The sequence below is a fragment of the Danio rerio genome, chromosome 8 (genome assembly GCF_052040795.2).
Source record: "Danio rerio strain M-AB ecotype USA chromosome 8, GRCz13ab, whole genome shotgun sequence".
Lineage (NCBI taxonomy): Eukaryota > Metazoa > Chordata > Actinopteri > Cypriniformes > Danionidae > Danio > Danio rerio.
This window is the reverse complement of record NC_141028.1, coordinates 25,849,153-25,870,799: the sequence shown is the minus strand read 5'-3', so window position 1 is coordinate 25,870,799 and position 21,647 is coordinate 25,849,153. Positions and strand designations below refer to the sequence as shown.

At 34.0% G+C, this 21,647-nt stretch overlaps 1 protein-coding gene across 3 annotated transcripts in view; it reads right to left on the bottom strand.

The window, feature by feature from the left end:
* Positions 1–295: 295 nt before the first annotated feature.
* mapk14a (mitogen-activated protein kinase 14a) overlaps positions 296–21,647 on the bottom strand; it is a 33,176-nt gene continuing 11,824 nt past the window's right edge. Inside the window, exons 4-12 of one of the 3 annotated variants that reach the window (XR_015497260.1) lie at positions 15,025–15,136; positions 14,777–14,806; positions 13,750–13,797; positions 13,527–13,641; positions 12,789–12,860; positions 10,938–11,893; positions 5,250–5,328; positions 3,006–3,179; positions 296–1,325 (exon numbers count right to left, since the gene is read on the bottom strand). Coding sequence is in view for 2 of the 3 variants with exons in the window: in XM_087263854.1 (XP_087119980.1) it covers positions 1,258–1,325; positions 3,006–3,179; positions 5,250–5,328; positions 11,814–11,893; positions 12,789–12,860; positions 13,527–13,641; positions 13,750–13,797; positions 14,777–14,806; positions 15,025–15,136 (778 nt within the window). In the remaining variant the exon portion in view is untranslated. 3 annotated transcript variants of the gene reach the window in all.

Here is a 21,647-nt window from a genome sequence, read left to right as displayed (position 1 = left end):
ATGTTCTCCTCATGTTGGCGTGGGTTTTTTTTCCACAGTCCAAATACCTGCGCTATAGGCGAGTTAAATAAACTAAACTGTCCAAAGTGTGTGTATGTGAGAGTGTATGGGTGTTTTCCAGTGCTGGGTTGTAGCTGGAAGGGCCTGCGAAAAACTTATGCTAGATAAGTTGGCAGTTCATTCCGGTGTGCCAACCCCTAACAAACAAAGGGACTAAGCTAAAGGAAAATGAATGAATGAACTTCAGTCGCTGTTGTCCAACACCAAACCAACAAGCAAAATGAAAAAGCAGACGTTTCTGAAAAATATTGGCCTTTATTTTCAGTAAACAATGGTGTGTTTGAGTCCATGTTTTCTATATCAGATGCTAAAGCGGACAGATGCAGCCTTTCAGGTTCATAAATACCACCTCAACTGTATATAAATATCTTACTCTACTTTCATATTTGAACATTCAATTAATAGTATTTTAAAAACAGCTACTGGAGGCAGAATCATTCATTCAGATCGCATACAGTTCACAGTAGCAACCTCAGGTACACACACACACACACACACACACACACGCACGCACGCACGCACGCACGCACGCACGCACGCACGCACGCACACAATCAACATCAAATGTTCATTCCCTAAGAAACATACACAAAATATATGTGGGGAAAAAGATCAAAAATAAAATGCGTAAAGATTCCATCAGCCTAATGGAGCATATATATTTACAAACAGCCTGAACATATCACCAATGCAGCAATTTACATTCTTCATCCATCAGAATGATTGAGAAGCTGTAAAATTGTTAAATACATTGCTCATTTGATTGGAAAAAATATATCTATATTTAACAGAAAGTAAATGAACAATGTTTTTTGAACATTTAAAAATAAAATATAATATACTGCAAGTGTGATACATTGTACAAAGAGTGAACAACCAAGTAGTATGAATATTCAGGGAGACATTACAATTACATGTGGCCTTGCATGAATGTCATAAACGAACATTGTGAAACTGACCAAGCAAACTGTTAAAAAATAATTTCATTTTTTGGAGGTTCACAGAGTAAAATAATTATTTTCTAAGACATCTTTTCCTTCTGTTTGGCCCAGAAGACGATATTTGGAAAAATATATATATACTGTAAATGAAAAGAATAAGTCAAACAGCTGACTGGCTTGCTGATTACAATACTGCAAATTACAGCTTTTCTGTACAAGTAGTACAGTTGGTTTGACTGCCATCCAGAATAAAAGGTCAAGACTCCATTTCATCCACATCAAAGACTGGAGGCTCAAAACTGATCATCTCCTCGTATGTCTGACCTGAGCAGAAACAAAACAAACAAAAAAGACAATTAAGGGTGTGACTGCAACAGACTTTAAAACTACATCTCCTACTAAAATGAACTGATCAGACACTATTTACATGTTTTGGAGAGAGCTATTTTAAATGTATTAAAACAATTAACAATGTTTATACAAACACTGGATGAAAAAGGTGACGTTTAAAAAGAAAAACAACAGAAAATTGTACAAAAAAAAATTAAAATTACATTAAAGTTAGTATTACATCTTTATTTTGTACTATTACTCAGCTGTAAAAAAAAAAAAAAAAATAGTATGAGGAGTAGAAATAATTAATAACGCAAATTAAATGTTTCCAAAAAATTTTATAGACCTTTTTAATTTAATATGTAAGAGCCCTTATAATTAAAATAAAAAATAATATTAACATTTTAAAGTAAATTTTGTAACCAACTAGTGTTGTCTAGTCTAACAAATCCCCCAAACAAAAAAAAAAAACTAATGTTGTTTTGTTACCAAATCAACAGTTTGCATATGTTTTTGTACAGTTTATGAAAACAATGTAACAGACAGCAAAGTCATAAAAAACTGCATGTTTTCCTGACAGACTTTTAAGGTACTGATTTACGCAAGTTCCATTTATAATGTTTCTCCTTTAAATCTGTAAAAGTAAAAGCCAATATTTTGCCCTATTTAGAGGGCTTGAAATTAACACCTGCCAAATGTGGGTAGATTTTAGCTTTGGTGGGTTAGACAGACACTCCCACTAACCACTTGGGTAGGTTGAAAATTATTTCAAATTTCCAGTGCTGGCTTGTCACTAAAAAATAGAATTTTAGTTTCTGATCGTTTGCTAATATGTGTGCAAATGTGATCTTAGCATCAAGAAGCAGCACAACTGACAAAAATAACTGTTTGCACAAGCAAAAAAAAGCAGATTAATACAGAATGAGAGGATGATCAGGCGCACAGTGGGATACAGACAATCCTAACTCACCGATGAGGGCTTTAGTATCGCAACTGGTGTGATTGCTTCACTTTGAAATAGACTGGAAATAAAACGATGCTGCTTTAAAGAGATTTTTTCGTAAACAGCAGTGGTTGCCGCTTTCGCTTTCACCATTCTTTTACAGATCATTAATGAGCCTAACATTAACCATGTGCACGCAGACATCCTTTCATTACTGCACACAGAATGTTTTTCACTTGCTTTCTTTTGCCTATAGTTAAATTTGTTAACACTTTTAATTTATCATGTTTTACAATAACATTGCTTTAACATGATATTAACTTTCCATTTATGTATAGTTATCTGGTGATCTGGGACCTTTAGCCTAGACAAACTTGTTTTTTTAAGAACATTTTTGTTGAATAAATTGTTTGTGAAATTGTGGCTAGTGAAAATAATGAGTGGCTAGTAATGTTGGATAACTATGTAGCTTTGGTAAAACCATAGAGCAAAACAAAATAGTGCTAAATAAATGATAACTAAATAATACATTAAATTATTATGTTGACAAATAAATAAAATTTTAGTGTTAACTGACAGCAGCAGTCTCATACTGAACCAGCCTTGAACATCTCTAGCATTAGAGGATGAAGTTATGGAGAGGTTGCTGTTGTTGTTGCTGCCGCTTTCTCAATATGGTGGTTATTGTTGTTCATTGTACTCAGCAACTTAATTAAACTTCGACTCACGTTTCCACTCCTCAATATCCAGCTCTCGGCTCTCAAAGCTCTGGTCAAAAGGCTCTGCTTCGGGTTCATCATCCGGGTCATGATATTGGGCAAAGTATGGATGTGCCAGAGCCTCTGCTGCTGTAATCCGCTTATCAGTGTCCAAAACCAGCATTTTCTCCAAGAGGTCCACAGCTGCATACACGAAATATGAAAGTAAATGAACGATCGGCTCTATATTATCAAGCAAACTTACGGAAAAAAAACCCTACAAAAATAGGAATGATTTTATTGTCCAGTTTATTTTGTAATCAATGGAAAGCTAAATGTTTGTAGTTATTGATTGATCAATTTATTTTAAATGGACAGATATTAAATGTTTATTCAGCAGGAATCCCTTACATTGATTAAAAGTGATAAAAAATATATTGATCTTGTATTTTATTACGTATTTTCATCATTGATAATTACAGTACATAACTGGACTATTTCTTGATGATTATTCACCCATGTCGTTAGAATAAATTACATATTAAATTTAAAATAAGTTATTTTAAAATGTAATATTTCTCAATATTAATGAATTTTCTGCTTGTATTATATAAATGATCCTCACTGTACATCATAAGATTAAAATGATGGAAGCATATCAGTAGCAAAAAAAAGTAATATTTAGGTATATGTATGGTAATTATATTAATATAGTTATTTATAGTAAATATTTTAGCAATATGCAAAACTGTAATGCAATATGTAAAATGTCATGTATTTAATCATTTCAATTAGCATTCTGTAAGTTTCCTGCAAAATGAAAAATTATACAAATCACATTTGCCATATCCAATAATAGCTGCAATACGTAAATTACATATTTAAATGATTTAGAAGTTGCTAAACTGAATTAAAAAAGCATAACCCAAATTGAATTGATGTGTGTAACATACAAGTAAAAATTATGGCAAAATTACAATTTAAATGGTATTTGTCCTAACTGCAAAACTTGCCAGAGAAGCTTTGCGACAGCATATTTTCCATAACATTACAACTCTAGTGTACATTAAAATAATAGTTTACACTGAGTGCACTGTATATCATAATGTTGTAAAATAAAATATTATTAACAAGATATCCAATAGTTATTTTATTTAAAAAGGATACTGCTTATTTTCTACTTTTAATAAGAAAAACATGAAAAATATTTTATTTGTTTCCAAAAGTGCAAGTTGTGTCTAAAAAAATGTGTCTAAATTCAGTTGTTCAACATTGATGTACATTAAATAATCATAAATGGTAGATAGTGCATGTTTCCTTCAGTTATTTTAAATTCAAATAATGCACCCTTCATTCAAAGTGAACATATTTACTGTACAAAATTTGTTTGTAAACTATGAGAGAAAAAATTAAATTAAATAATCGTTTATTAATTGTAATCAAGTTAAAATGTTCAATTAATCGAAATTTTGATTTTAAGCCAAATCACCCAGCCCTATCAAGGGGCCAAATTCTGACTGAGGAAAGTTGAATGAGTTGGCCAGTTTTTTATTTGCTCATAGGATACAGTTTTTTTTTTAAAACAAGTTTTACTGGATTGAAATTTTTTCTTAATTGATAGATTTGACATTTGTATTTAAAATCAAGTATTTTTTCATATTTATTTTTTCGTTTTTTAATGCTAATCTCATAACAATATTTATAAAACTGGATTAACTTACAGTTTAAATCCAAATTTGTAAATAATTTCTTCATAGTAAAAAGTATGGTAAGCTCTTTGACAAAATTGTAGGAAATACTTTTGGTGCATCAAAAAAGTGTGGTTATGATCACCATCCGACAAGCTGATCCAGATTAGTGCTTAAATTGTCACTAAAATGTAGCACTGAATAGTAAATAAGGCGAATAACTGCAAAAAATGTCCACATTTTCAGAAAAAATAACCACCTCTTTCAATAGGCTGGCTACAGACCTAATATTTTACATATCAATTTGAGTAATGCATTTTCAGTTATAAAACTTATAAATTATTAAAATCTGTATATAATTGACATCTTAATACTGTGGTTGGAAATCACAAATGTAAATACTATTTTATTTTTTATTTTGAACCAAACATTGCACAGATCTTAAACGCACATTTAAATAAAGAAATACACTGCCATTTTACATCTTGCGTTGCAATTTTACAGATTATATTTTAAAATAAATTTTGCTATTTGTATTCCAATAACAAAATAGCCCTAGACATTTAAATTGTAGCATGTCTTTTACCTTGTGGATTTGCCCCGATAAACACATCTGCAAAATTCCTCTTGGGCATCTGAGGAAGTGAGCTGATGTAAGTACGAGCCTGTAAAAAGCAACAGGTGATCCATGAGCAGTTAGAATAAATGAAAATGCCAAAATATCAGACGTTTTTATTTAAGCTAATTAAAATTTGAGCTTGCTAGTAATTTTTGATAAGATCACCATGACAACTGCTTGTGTTTTGCACATACATTGCTAACCCTGTGAATAATAACATTGTGTTAGGTTAGTATGCAGTGCCTTTTGAATAATGCAGCAAACATTTGCAGAGGGATCCGTGCTGGAGATGACAGACAGTGATTTCAGCTCGCAGAGATGAGTGAAAACTGCATGAGGCTAGGCAGCAAGTGGACACCGCAAGAGAAAGTGGAGAAGTATTGAAAATGTACTAATGAATACGACAACAGTTTGTTATCGGTCCTGAATTTGATTAGATGCTTATAGATTTTTTTTACATCTACACAAAGCCAGAGCTTTCCCTTTCCATCCTTTTTTTCAATCCTGTTTGATTAAAGTTGTGTAAACTTGCCTAAAAAAATCGTCTGTTGTCTAAAAAAAAAAATTGCATACTCATGAAACTACTGAAACTGACTAAAAGTGGTGTAGTATACATGCCAAACCAGTATGTGGTGCTTTAATTCTGGCATAGAGATACAACAAAAAAACGACGACAATGACAGTTGAGACATAGCCCGATGAAAATTTCAAAATATACAGATTTGCAAAATATAAAGGCCAACATCTTTAGAATAATCCACTTTTGCACCAGGTAAAAAAAAAAACAAAAAAAAAAAACAAAAAAAAAAAAATCTGCAAAACGCTGGATCCACCTGGATGAAATGCCTATACAATAAAAAACTATTTTGTGCCTACATCGAAATGCATTTCTCTGTAATGAGGGTCTTGGTTCATCAGCCCCGGAATGTTTTCCTGTTTTAATCACGCTTCTGGTCTCAGTTTCCAACATTCAGGAACTTTGTAATTGTAGTTTAATTAGAAGACCATTATTTATATTTGCTTCATGAACACTCAGACCAGGGTTTCTCTCAACAGAGAAAAATCAAAAAGAGGAACATTAAGCGGAGTGATTGCACAACAAATAAATGTTTACTAGGAAAATTCAACTACAATCCTTGCGATATTGCAATTGTAGTCTTTTTTTTTTTTTTTTTTAAAGTCCCCAAGAAATCAAAACTGACCATATGACTTTGTTAGCTCACAGTTTTGTGTAAAACAATTCATCCGTGCATGTCATCAACAAAAAATAGTGTGCCCGTGTAATCTGTAATTGGAATCTAAAAATGCACTTCCTGTTTGTTTTCAGTTAAATTCTCAGATTGCGTGATTTTTAGGTAATGGGTGTGGCTAACATTTAGACACACCCCTCAAACTGTCAGTTGACAACAAACAAAAATGATAAGCAGGGGTCCGGTCTTCGTACCTTGCTTATATGATCTTAGATGATTTGGCAGATCCTGGATCTGTTCATCTTGATTACCGATCTCTGGCTAATTTGGTTCTTCAAACAAGTTTGTGAATCAGATTAGAATGTCAGGATGAACTGATTTTAAGAACAGATCTATCGATCCTCGAAATCGTGATCAGCAACGCAGCGATTGGCTGACGGCACAGCAGCGTAATGACATCATCTGATTCATATTCAATTAGCCATGTGAGCAAAATTACATCAAATTCGCAGTAAACGGTTTGTTAAATATGACACGCAACAACTTTACACCTTGTTGTGGGCTGCATGCTTGACCCTTTCATGCGTCAAAAGCAGTTTATTTAGTTTTACAGTTAGAGCGGATTTTTCTTATTATTGTAGCCAAAGTAGTATTATTGTAGCTGTTTTTTTAATTGGATGTTTACAAAAGCATTTTGATATTGGTAAAGGCATCTGCAACTTTTATGAAGCATCAAATCACCGTCAATTAACTGTCAAAACATGTTCATGACTGCATAAATGTGTTATTGCTTTAAAAAAATGTCTATTTTCACACACAATTTGTACTCAAGCGATCTAAAAAGTTCATAGCAATAGGTTTTCTCTTTGCACCACCAGGTGGCAATCTTTGTACTTTCATTTTGTTGGTGCAGATTGCATAAGTTTTATTAATATAAATATAAAACTTTATTTATTTTCTTTATAACTATAACTTTATATGTATAGTTTAAAAACATTTACTAATTTCCCAAGAGTATATAACTACTACTGTAAGAAAATATTAGAATTTGGTACATACTTTCTGTATTGTCTTTGCTTGAACTGAGCCGATCTAATCCTGTTTATACGAATTGAACCTGCTCCAGATCAGGTTTGCGCAAGCAGAACTGTTGCTATGACAACAACTCTCGGATCAGCTTTGAAGAACGAAATGATCCTGGATCATGTCAAATCGTCAATATCCAAATCCAGCTAACTGAGTAATCTAAATACAAAGATCGGACCCCAGGAGTCTGTTGTAAAAACTCTCTTCAATCCCTTTTCCCGATCTTTCTGAATGACATGCCTAACATGACATTTCTCTAGGAACTACGTCACAATATGAAAGAAAATACAGGTCACAGCTTTCGGTTAATTGGGGCTTTAATGAGGCAATGCTCTAAATGGAGCCAATATTTCCAAAGAGAGATTTTTGACTGCATCTGAAATCACATGCTTACCTACTATAGTAACTAAAATACACTTAAACTGGCCAGTCTGAATTCAGTGTTCATAAAATAAAGTAATAAAAACCAAAAGTAGGCACTTGCATGACTTTGTTCATTTCAGCAAAAAGCCATTTCTGATTTTTTTGACAAATGTATTTTCAAAGAGCCATGGGGATATATTCTACTACATAATGTATATATACTACTGAGGTTACCATAGACACGCAAGTTGTTTGTCCTTCATTGGTGTCGCAATTCAAGTTTATCCACAGTTCCGCACACATGCATTGGTCTAAACATCCTTTTGTCATTCATCTTGTTATAAAAATACAATAAAAAGGGGATTTTAATTGTATTTTCAACAGGAAACTTTTTTTAAATAAAGACGGAGAGCAACTTATTTTTAGGCCAAAGAGCCACATGTGGCTCACAAGCCATTGGTTTCCTACCACTGGCCTAGTTTATACTTTACTTTGACAGTAGCTGTCTCTCAATTTCGAAACTGAAGAAAAAAATGTGACAAATTCAAAGGGCGTCTGCCTTATCGCAGTGTGACGAAGACTGTCTCAATTTGAAGGATCCTTCAAATGTAGCTTTAAATGTGTCCTTTGTTTTTCTGGTAATGAAAGATATGACCTTGAACATCTTCATTCATTAATCTTGATAACAACAGAATGATAAAAAAAGGATGTTTTTAAAAGGAAATTCTGCATTTTTTTTAATGTATGGATTAAATACCTATATAAGCTCTAAACAGTGTTTCGGCAGGTTTCACCAAGTTAAATTTAAGACTTTAAGACATTTTAAGACCATTATGAATTAAATTTTAGACTCGTACAGGGCTAAACACTAAGGATTTTTTTTATATTAGAAGAGATTTTCACTTGCCCTACAAAAAAAATTATACATAATATTAATTATAATTGAATACATTTAATTATACAATAATAATAATAAACTTATTAATAAAAATATAGGTCTGGAAAATAATTAAAGCATTACAGCAAATAAAGTTAAAAATTTACTTTTTAAAAAAAAAGTTAAAAGTTTTATTAAGATGGATTGTTGGTGATTGTATGGGTGTTGGCCAGATTGGATAGCTATACATGAACAACTTGTTAAAAAAGATTTAAGACATACAACACAATATTTCAGTGGATTTAAGACTTTAAGGGCTCGTTAGTCTAGTTCCTATTTTAGTTCTTGAGATTGAAGACATTTTAAGACTTTAAAATCTCTCAGATACCCTGCATAAAGTCAGTACAAACGTTACTGCCACTAATTATTGACAGTTACAATGGTTGCTAGGTAACAAAATCAGTCATCAATATGCTTAACCATCTAATTTCCTAACGATGCGTCCTAAATAGCATACTTGTCCTATGCCGTTTTGTAGCATAAATTTTGCAAATAATGCATTTACACAGAAAATTCAAAAAAGGATAAGTGCAGTGTAAATACCCAGTCGATGCACTGATTCAACTGATTAAAACAAAAAGAGAGAGAAAAAAAAGTGGAAAGTTGATACCCAAATGCACTAAGTGCTCACAGATTTGCTCATATGGTGAAAGGGGAGGAGCTACAGGGCGCAGAGGTTGGGTTACTTTATTTATTTTGGATTTTAAAAGCTAAATTCTCCAATATAAGTATTTATGCTGCCGCCTGGTGATGAATGCAGTTATACTGATACTATTGAGTAGTTTGGTCATTTATTTCACTAATTTAACATTGCCAGGAAATGGCTTGAATTACCATATAGCAAAAGTAGTACATGTGCATGGTGTACTGTAAAGTGTGTCATATGACGCAACTAACATTTAGCTGGATTTCGAAAGAACTTCTGAATTCAGGCGCAGCTTATTTCTCGAATGCATTCATATTACACAGAACATTTTATAGCAGTTTATTTGAATAAGCATCTACTTAGTATGCAAATAGGACATCGACACCGTACTAACGTTTTTGACTCTATACACCAACACGATGGATTTGAAATTAAACAAACAAAATGTGCTTTAATTGCAGACAGTCAGCTTTAATTTGAGGGTATTTACATGCAAATCAGGTGAATGCAGTTTGCATAAGTGACTCCCACTTTTTTTTAGTTTGTTGAGCCTCAAAAACAGGAAGGCCAGATTAGAGTTCTAAAAAAGCCTTCATAGTGCTGGTACATCACCCTATAGACAGATGAGATCAAGATTAACCTTTACCAGAGTGATGGGAAAATAAGAGTAAGGAGAAGGAAAGGAACTGTTCACGATTCTCATCAGTAAAGCATGGTAGTGGTAGTGTCAAAGAGTGGGCATGTATGGTTGCCTATGGAACTGGTTCTCTTGTTTTAATTGATGACATAAGCAGCAAAATTCATTTTGAAGTGTTTCCGCCAATATTATCTGCTCATATTCAGCCATATGCTTCAGAACTCATTGGACGGCGCTTCACAGAGCAGATGTTATGCACTGGCCAAGTCAATCCCCTAACCTGAATCCGATCAGGCATGCATTTCACTTTCTGAAGACAAAACGGAAGGGAAAATGCCCCAAGAACAAGCAGGAACTGAAGACAGATTCTGTAGAGGCTTGGCAGAGCACCACCACGGATTAAACCCAGCGACTGGTGATGTCTATGTGTTCCAGACTTCAGGCTGTGGTTGACTGCGAAGGATTTGTAACCAATTATTAAAAAGTGAAAGTTTTCTTTATGATTAGAATTTTGTCCAACTACTTTTGGTCCCTTAATAAGTGAGAGGCACATATGCAAACTGTTGTAATTCCTACAGTGTTCACCTGATTTGGATGTAAATACCCTCAAATTAAAGCTGACAGTCTGCAGTCATTTCATTTCAAACCCATTGTGTTGGTGTATAGAGCCAAAAATGTTTGACTTGTGTCAATGTCCCAATGTTTATGGACCTGACTGTATGTGATAATAAATGGGCATGATGGGTATTCTGCAAACAGAATACACAGCGAGCCACAGGGGCCACAGCGAGCTCACCTCATGGCTAGGCATCCTGCTTATTAGAGAGGAAGGAGGAGTTCCTGTAAGTCGCATTATCTGCTGAAGCTGGTTTATATCTTTGAAGGCCGTGTCAAGGAGCTCACGATCAACAAATTTAGTGTATCACAAATCTATATACTAAATGCATATCTGTCAAAAATGATCTGGACATGATTGTGTGATTCTCCATTGCTCTAAGCAGAAAGACAGGAATGAAAATACAAAGAGACAGGAGAGAAGTGGCATGCAAACTGTTTTCACAAACAGCACAGAAGAATGTCATGCTTTGAATAGCAAAAGATAGTGTTACAATCAGAAATGCAGCAGAAATCAGCATTGCTGGAAGACAAAAATCAGGCAGGTTAATTTCGGTTAAGACGCCAAGATTCAATTCCAAACAGATGCCCAGATCGATCAATCACCAATCTAAAAGTGAAGTCAATGTTTAGTTGGAAAACAGTGGAAAAAACTTTTAAATGAGTGACCTCAATCACAAACACGATCACCACACATCAGTGAAAATAGAACAAAAGCTGTTAGCTGCTTAACCAAATGCAATGTTTAAGAAACCAATTTAATTTCTTTAACACAGAATGACCATTCCATAAGTAGTTTTGCAGCAGGTCCAAGATGGTCTACCAGTTTACTATCTTTTTTTGGAAAGGAATCACTACATTCATTTGGCAATGACGTATTAGGATGATCAAATGTGACAATAAGACTATACTATAAAAGACTGGAGTAAACATTCCTGGACTAGATGAAAAGCCATTTCAAAGCACAGCTGCTGGCTTAAAATGGATTTTCCATTTTTGAAAATTGACACACAGGCATCTTTAGCAAGTACACACTCCCTAAATATATCAAACTCACAGACTCTGATGATATTTTCATTAGCAGCCCGGGTCCTGGAGTCCCAACCAAAAGCATAATGAGCTTCAACTGATCGATGTCTAGTAAAATAAGATAAAGGAAAACTAGTGTGGCTTAACAATGAACACGCCACAAAATTTTAAACCTTATTTGGGTTTTATGTGAAGAGTTCAGATGCAAAAACCTCTTAGTGCCATCTGAAATAAGCATTTTTCTATGGTCACCGTATGTAGATTCAGCAATTTCACTTTTATTTTCACTTTTTGTTGCCTTTAAAGTGAAATAACTGAACATGAACATAGGAGAATGCTTATTTTTGAAGAATAATTTAAAGGGAACTTAGAGGTTTTCACATTCATGCGTACTTAAAAACAGGAAAGCAAAGAAGCTTCAGTCATATCTGTGAAAAGACGTGCAAGCTGGTAAAAATAGCACACGTTAAACATTTTCAGCCTGCCCAGAAAAAGCAAGTCAGAAGAAGCAGCCGCACAGGTGTGCACTGCCTGCGAGAAGGGGAAAATATTTGGCAAGTATATCTGTTCCTTAGGGTGTGGAGCTGGATACAAGAGTGGCAAATATGCAAAGCCGAGGGAGGAAAATACACTGCAAGAGCTGAAATATGATAAGATTTGTCATTGGGGAAAAAAGCGGAAAAAGAGAGAAAGAAGCATGTAATTTCCTGCAAGGACATTTATTCCATACTCATAATGATGAATCAAAATTCCTTCAAAATCACTGTTGCGTCTTGAGGCACAGCTCGAAGGCGGAGCTTAAGCAAGAAGGACAAAAGTTCAGAGTAAGACAAGATAGACAGTGTTGCCAATGCAGACAAACAGAATGAAATGAAAAGTTAAAAACATTCATCTAATATTTCTAAAAACACTTAATTGTGGCCATTTGTGGCTCATAGCAGTGGTGTGGTTTACGGAGCGTGTTTAGCAGGTCAGCGAAGGGGAAATTAGAGGAAAAGGATACGATCGGTGCCAGGGAACAGAGTCCTGCCCGTCAGCAGCTCAGCCATGATGCAGCCCACTGACCAAATGTCCACTGAAAACAAATCAAGAAACAGCATTAGTGGAGAGGCAGCAAACACACATGCACTTTATTGTGTCCTGACCAAACTATCTCGTCACCCACAATTTGAAAAGCAATCTAATTGGAGATGATTTAAAAAATAAATATATGTTAACAGGCTAATAAAAGTTTTCTTCAGGAGTACTTAAGTTTGGAAAATGTAGAGACTTTTATTGATGAATACCAATTGAACTGACTACATTAGATGCCATCACACCATATACCCCTAACTAAAATATGAGAAACCTAAATGCATTTTAGACTAAATAATTTGTACAACTTTAATACTTCAGTTAAAACATTTACAGTTCTAAAAGGTCAATAAATCAATTAAAACACATTTTATTCACTAAATAATCCTGAAAAAAAGCTCCACAACAATAATAGATAGTGACCGGAAACATTTATTGACCATTAGAATAGTATCTTAAAAATATATTACATCTATTAAAACAAGTTAACTTGAATTAGTATTTTACCTAGTAATTTACTATTTATTTGAATCATTTCTGATCAAATTAATGGGAGCATTAAACTGCTTTCAAAAACATTACAAAAGGGTTCTCTAAAAAGCCTTTCCTCCCCTGATGGCTGATCAAAATGTGAAGATTTGTGATGTATCAGATGTAGTTGTGTTACCCGTCACGTTGTAGTGCATCCAGTTGAGCATGATCTCAGGGGCACGATACCACCTTGTGGCCACATACCCAGTCATCTCATCATCTGTGTGTCGAGCCAAGCCAAAGTCAAGAATCTGAGATTGCAAGAAAGAGAGTTGAGACACTGTTAATAACAATTAAATTGCGAGTACCCACACTACTAACAAATGTATAAAAAAACATGAAATATCTGACTAACTCACCTTGAGTTCACAGTCTTCATTTACTGCCAGATTACTGGGTTTCAAATCCTGGAAAACAATTTGTAAATATAACTACACTTTCTCATTTTATGATTCGTTGAGAAGTCAAGACTAAATGTTTTAAAGGAATATCTGCAGTAATTTAAAATTACTACAGACAAAAAACAACATGTTTCTCAGTTTATAAAAACAAATGCATGCATTTAAATATGAATTCACAGACATTAGCACTTCTGAAAACAAAAAAAAAGTTGTTTTTTTTTGAGCTGTAAGCATCTCAATCTTTTTAATTTGTGCTCCTTTTCTAAATAAATTTGAGCTTTTGTTATTTTTAACTAGCATCTAACTTCCAGAAACAAGAGTGAAAAATCAATAATGGCAACTGAAATTGTGTGAACAAGCTGTTGTTATCAGAAAAATACTAAAATCACTTAGTTTGAACCTGGTCTAGATGTATTTATTGTAGTGATGAACTCATTGCTATTGGCTAGTAAATGCTTATTAATACTAATTATATCTTTTTTTTAGATATAAATATAGAAATATTACCAATATATTTTACGAGATGAGGATTTTGACTAGTGTCATACATGTCACACAAATCATGCGCTTGACAAAGTTTTTCACTATTCCACTACAAAAACAACAGAATTTCAAACTGCCCACAAATAAAAAATAAATAAATTATTTTTATATTTATTTGGCCTCTACATCGTTTATCAGATATTGTAAAAAAATTCCATATCAGTTTTTTATACATCACAAATTGTAGAATTAGTTTGTTATTTTCCATGACAACCATCAATGTCATAAACGTCAGAGGATATCAGGCTGAAAATAACTTAAAAATCTCCCAAATCGAATTAATTTCTAGCAATCTTTAGTTTTAGTCTTACACAAAAACAGGCCTGGGCTTGTAATATTTTGATGCCAGGAAGAACTGACTCCATGGGGCAGCACAGACTGAATTTCTGAGGGGAAAAAAGCCTGCAGGCCATTCCTCATGTGTCCGAGTTGCAACACTTACCCTGTGAATTATGTCAGCTGAATGGATGTACTGGTAAAAAAACAAGAAAAACAGAAATTAAAACAAAAAAAAATGCAAGGTCAGCATTAAACTACACACTTAAAACAGGTCACGTATTTGTCTAGATAATATCATTTCGTCATTGTTGTGAACACAACACTTCTCACTCCATTGCTATTTTTCCTTCTTTTCCTAGGAGTTGACATTCTTGTTTGAGTTAGTCAGAGGATTGAAAAGTGCAGTTTCACCTTTAGTCCTCTCAGTATCTGGTAAATGAGGAACTGGACGTGATCGTCGGTCAGTTTCTGACACTTTACGATGTTATTCAGGTCAGCGCCCATAAGGTGAGTCACCAGGTACCTGCCAATAAGAGCACAAGAAGAATGTTACTCTCCTGCCAATTGTTAAGCTGCTGCTGGGAGTGACGGCACCACCTCAAATAAAGAGAACATCAAGTTCTGTTTTCATTAAACAGATGTGTGTTACTTTGCTGACTATGCTTCTAAAAAAAACTAAAGTGTAACTACTAACTGTCACGATCAGGATGTGCCACCGGATCCGTTTTTATGAGTAGCTGCTTGCACTTTTTTTGAAGACTATTTTTAGGATTGTGACAGAAAAAAAACAAAAGGGAGATAAACACTAGGGGTATTGAAAACACATCAATATTTCCCTTACAATAATGAATAAATACTTCTGATTAGGGCTGCACGATTTTGGAAAAATCAAAATTGCGATGTTTTGTTCTGCTGTGATATATATTATGATATGAGAATAACTTTACCAGATGACTTGAATACTTCTATTTGCAAAGATTTCATTCATTCGGATTGACTAGGGTGATCAAGTCTTTTCTCTGCCGTACATTTGAATAACATCTAAAAAAAATAATAAACATTTATAAATATGACAGAGGACAAACAAAGGTTCAATAAACAGTGTGTGTGGTTTTCTGGTCTAACAATAAGAAAAATACAAAAAGAAAATGATCAAACTTAAAATAACCTGGTCATCATCGTATATTGTAAATAATCTAATCCAGGGATATGACTATTGTGAATACACATATTGAGACAGATGCTCAAATGACATATTGTTCAGCCCTACTTCTGATGCTTCTTTCTTTACTTTTATTCATTCTTTTCCCCATTCATTGATAGTCCCCAAGGTCACAGAACCAGTCCAAGAACAGGTTTCAGCTTTATTATTTAAATCATTTTTAATTATATTTTTTAAATCCCTGTTAATACCGAGCACCAAACTACCCCATAAGACTGATTTTTTTTTTTAATTATGTGACACCCAAGTAAATAAGCTAAAACAAAAATAAATAGCATATTTCGCTAAATGAACAGATTTATTGTGTTGCAATTAGAAAACCATATTAATATTATTAATTCTTTTCAATTTTAATATTATGTTAAAAGAGATTTTCTTCATGAGTATATTTTAGTTTGGAAAATTTAGAGACATATTTAATTTATGCATTACAATTTAACCAAAATCTCTCAGATTGTAGAGGATGAATCTAAAAATTACATAGTAACTAAATGCAATTTTAGATGACTAAAAAAATGTAAACCTGAAGAGAATTTTTAGTTGAAAGACTTTGGAAAATGTACATTTCACAACTAAAAATACATATACACATTGACAGTATTTAATTTCTTCAAAAGCATTGAAAACTTACACACCTTGGACCTTTTTTGAACAAATAAATATACAATGTTTTCTTTAAAAAGTACCACCATACTTAATTGCTCGACTAGTAACAGAAGCAGGTTAACAAAGTTACATTTTAAGAATTCATCCTTTGATTTTACTAATGTGAGACCATATTTAGACCACTGCACCTGGTCACATTGTCATAGTATATTCAAGCACATCAACAATCATAATCTTGATCTTGACCCATCAGCTCATGTTACTGCAGTCTAAACTCCGGCAGAACTGACTCTCAGCCAGAGGGTGGAGCTTCAGGTCAAACTGAGGCACTGTGCTGCGGCACACAGCAGAGCTTAAAATAAGCCCTACTTAATCCCAGAAACACTCTCCACCCAATAGACATGCTCTCAGCATTATAGATCATCAACAAATACATCCAACCCCCAACGATTTAGGAGAAAAACACAGATTATAGACAACAACAAAAGTCAAACATGCTTCTACACTGGCCACCACTAATATTGAATTCCTCGGTGAATAAATAATGTCTGCACACAATCAAAAATATCAATATTTTTGTTAAATGTATTGGTTTGCTTAAATTAAGTACATCTAAGTGACGAGAAACAGAAAATTGTTCAACTATTACAACAAACTGTTTCTCAGGGCTTTACAGACAAAGAAATATCCTGGCCAAATTCATTAAGTCTTTTATCTCAATAGATGAACGCAGAGAACAGAGTTGCGATTTGTGGCAAAAGGTTGTTGAGCTTTACAAAGCTGCAAGAAAAAACTCTGAAAATGCCATTTCCACCATTAGGGTGAACATTGGGAAATTCCAGTCAACTGTAAATGTTAAGAATCAGTCTCTGAAAGAGGATGTGTCCACCTTGCCCAAACTCAGAGTTAGGAGGATGGTTTAAAGGCTAATAAAAAAAAAATTTTAAAAGAAAAGAAAGAAAGTCAGCTGTAGGCATGGGACGATAACCGGTTTAAAGGTTTTCTGTGATTTGGAAAAGTCAAAACCACTTACATTTTTAGTTATATCATTCGTACAATATATATGAACGTTTTTTTTTATTTTTTTTATGGGAGTATAAAAAAGCATTTATTTAGTTTTTATGGTAACAGTATCTCCACCAGAAAAAGAAATATCCGCATCAAAATCTACTGGTCAGCCCATAAAAAACAAATTGCTTATGCACTGCTTAAGTGCAGTGGCTTTACTTTATATCCAAAGAAAAGAAAGATCTCTCCAAAAATGCCTTTCCAAAGTTGTAAAGGAAAATGTGTTTTTGAAACTAAGGATTTACTTGAATTATTCTGTCATTATCCTGTCATGTTTACTGTGCAAAAATACTTGTAATGCTTCATAAAATAAAATATTTACAATATTTATATAATATAACATATATTTATAATATATGTGTTCAAAAAGGGAAAAAAAGTTTTATTTTTTACATAGACATTCAAAAAAGAACCTATTTTTAAGAGCAGTTATCGCAATACTGTGGTATCTTGAAACAGTGATATTTCTAAGACTATCAAACTGTCAGAATCCAATACCGGCCCATGTCTAGTGAGCTGAAGAATGGCATAAGTTAGTTGGGTCTTAAAGTCAAAAAAATCTCCAAAACTATAATTCTAAATCACTCCAAATATCAAGAAAAAAAAGTCTGAACCCTTAAAAAAAATTTAAAGGAAAACACTACAGTCCAACACGATTAATATTACAGCAGTAATGTAATAATAAGTGTCCCCCAAAGCGCTTTTTCTCGGGACATCAGAAACAACATATTTGTTTTCAATGACCACGCTGCTTATTAGAAGTCCAACAGCATGATAAGGTGGTGAGCATCCGTTTCATGTAAAATGCTGTCTGCCCAGCAGTTTTTAAATGAGTTGGCCTTTGGAGTGTGTTTAACTCAGAGTTAAACAGAAAAAGAGCTAAGCAAAAGCATTTCTGGAAGAACACAGGCATTTTCAGCTGCTTTGGTGGACATGCGCTCTGCCAGTCTGGATAGTGGGAGTGCGCTGATGAAGTGACCTTTCTGTATGAACAGGGTACACGGAGGTATGCAAATCCACATCTTGACAGACAGGTTGAACAGCCTTGTAATGTCTGAACCAACATTTTTTTTTCCTTGCCTTTCTCAGATAAAGACTTATTTATATTATACATGAATAAATTTGACAACATACATGAGTGCTGTTGAGATGTGGACACTTTAATCCAGCATATCAAAAAATGCTTTCGAGTTAAATCACTAGGGATGCCACAATAATCATTATAAAATGTAATCGTTCAGCACAACCTCCCAGGTTCAAAGTGCATATGAAAATTGTTTTGTTATTTTTGGTTTTGCAATAAATGTACAAAATAAACATTTTGCATCTTTCCAATGCATACTTGTTTCCGTCATGAAAATACGCAGGCAAAGGCTGAACTACATGGCACAGGAGATTGCTTGCAGTCCACTCAGCAGCCAATGAGCTTGCTCCTCTGCATTTTAAATGCCTCAGTATTGTTTTACACTAGCATGTGCAATGCGTTTTTTCAAAGACCCTTCACCACCTGTTTAGATCTGCTACGGGGGGTTACATATGTATTTTGTTTGCAGCAGCACATTACATTCTCATACTGCATGTCAGTAAATATACTGGCAGTAGCAAGTCTCATTACTTCCTCTGCCATAATTATCAAAGCAGCAGCATAGCAGACATACGCCACCATGACCAAACATCAATTTCCATATACATATTATTACCATACTAAAATGTACATACATTTGCTATCATACTACACTGATTAACATAATAAATAAATTTAAATAACTTCATTTACACTAAATCACTTATGTAAACTCAGAGTGCCTTAAGTTCAGTCATTTGCAGCATTATTTTTAACCAGGTTGGACAGTGTGTGAGTCCACATGGGACCAAAAGCACACAATATACGCAACCATCCATGTTTGAATTCATTTAAGCTTCTGTTATTTAAACGCTGAACACAAAAGCTCGAAGAGTAATCATGCTAAATATTTGAGAAGTGCCTTATCTGAACAGGTGAATGAATATTACAACAATTTAGTTTTGTTTCTAAATGGCAAAACTCCTTATAACTCGCAAAAATAATTATGTGAACATGCCTGACAAGATGACCATTTGGTTGGTTATGCCTTAGAACACACGCATTGGGGTGCTCATTTCGGTTAATGTTGCTAACTGACAACCGCCCGTTAATCGCTTATTAACGGTTAGCTGGTCAGATTACTATTAAATTATTATAAACATTTTTAAAACAAATTGACGTGTCTATTGTGTCTGACACATTAAATATTACATTTTAAAATGCTGATTTATTTTAACATGCTAGCATATTAATAACAGAACATAACAACACCTGCAGTGTTTCCGATAGCATAGAAAAAAACTGAATAAACTAAATAAATGAATAAAATAAATAGACCTGCCCTGAATTTTTTTCCACTTAAATGATTCATTTAGATTACAAAACGAAAACACTGACTGATTCTTTTTAAGAACCGGCATTGGTTGTTTTGTTTTTTTTCAATCATATGTTTTTTTCTTCCGTCAAATAAAAATAGCAGACTTCCTCAATTCGCTCGCTCCACAAAAAATATGCATTAATTTAATGCCCCGCTGTTATTAATATATCACAAAACCTTTTTACATTTTTAATAGAAATCTTTATTTTAAAGATTATTTCTTGCTATATGGTTTCCTCTCTCACTCACGGTTCAAGTGTGCGCGCTTCGTGATGAAAGACAAGGACAAGACTTATTGCTTTGACTGTTGTTTAAATATGATATTGCATTAATTTGCATACATGCTTTACAAGCTGTAAAATAAAAAGTAAAGCCTATTTGTTGTGTTTATGACGCAGATCCAGGAGGCGATCAGCATCAGCGCAGGTTTGGCATCAACTCATCTCTATCAAACAGCAATATTCTCCTTCCACTTTGCTTCTTTGGCAAATATGTCAGAAGGCACGTGTGGTCATACGTTATCATCCCGCAAGTTTACAAATGTCGTGCAGTTGAACAAGGGGCCGATCACAGCAAACGTGCTTTTCCGTTCCAAAAACGCGAAGCACACCTCACTGCCTTTTAGCGCGGCCCTCTTTTTTGTCACTATGAAACGACTGAATCAGCTGGGTATTGAGCTCAAGAGTGTTTCTATCTATGTTGTTACAATTGTATTATTTAATAATATTGTGATATTCAAGATTTGTAAATTCATACAGCTCTGGATAACTTGAAACAGCGAGCAGTCTCTCCTACATCTATTCTCTGTAGTTGTCTTGACAACACAAACTGCAGCTCTGGGATGAGCCGAGTGCAAAACACTTGCAGCTGTTAGTAAACCATTCAAATGATGCCCCTCTTAACGCAAAAAAAGAAATGCATTCAATCGGCCCCTGCATCCAAACAAAAAATATGTAAAATTATATTTTTTAATTGTTTAACGGATACCATTAATCGGTTACAAACGCACCTTTTCAGTTGACGGTTAATCGTTTTTTTTTTGAGCATCCCTACACAGGCATCAAAAAGTTTCCTCAGTGTGTAGAATCTTGAAGTGAAAACAAATTGACAAAATAGCTGTTGTAACTTCAATAAACTTTAACCTTCATTTTAATTTGACTGTAAATAAAATAAATGTATATGTAAAATAATTTAAATGTAATTCTACAGCACATTGTGTTCTGCTTCCCGACTGGCTGTAGACTACTGTCAATCATTCTACTCTGTGCAGTGTCTGCTGTACAGTACAGAATGCGTTCAGCTTGGCAAATTCACATAAATCTTTGATCAACAGCAGTGTGACTCAAGTGCTGTACTGTATGTTTGCAAATTTTCAACCCACAACGAAACACTCAGCACTTTCAAAGGCACTTGCAGTAGCACCCAAAAGCTAGAGGAAGATGCTAACCATCACACAAAAAGTTGAGCTTTAGGACATGCTAAAGGAAGGTAGAAGTTGTGCTGCTGTAGGACGGCATTACACATAAACAAATGAAGATCAAACGGTTTTGATCTTTGGTTATATTCATTCTATAATACTGGACTTATTTTTTTACGAAGGTTTGAACTTTGAGAGGATTTAAACGAGAGAAAAGTGTGAAAATAATAATGTCTGTCTGAGAACAGTGTATTATGTGTGTAGAGAGGGGTTTTACAGC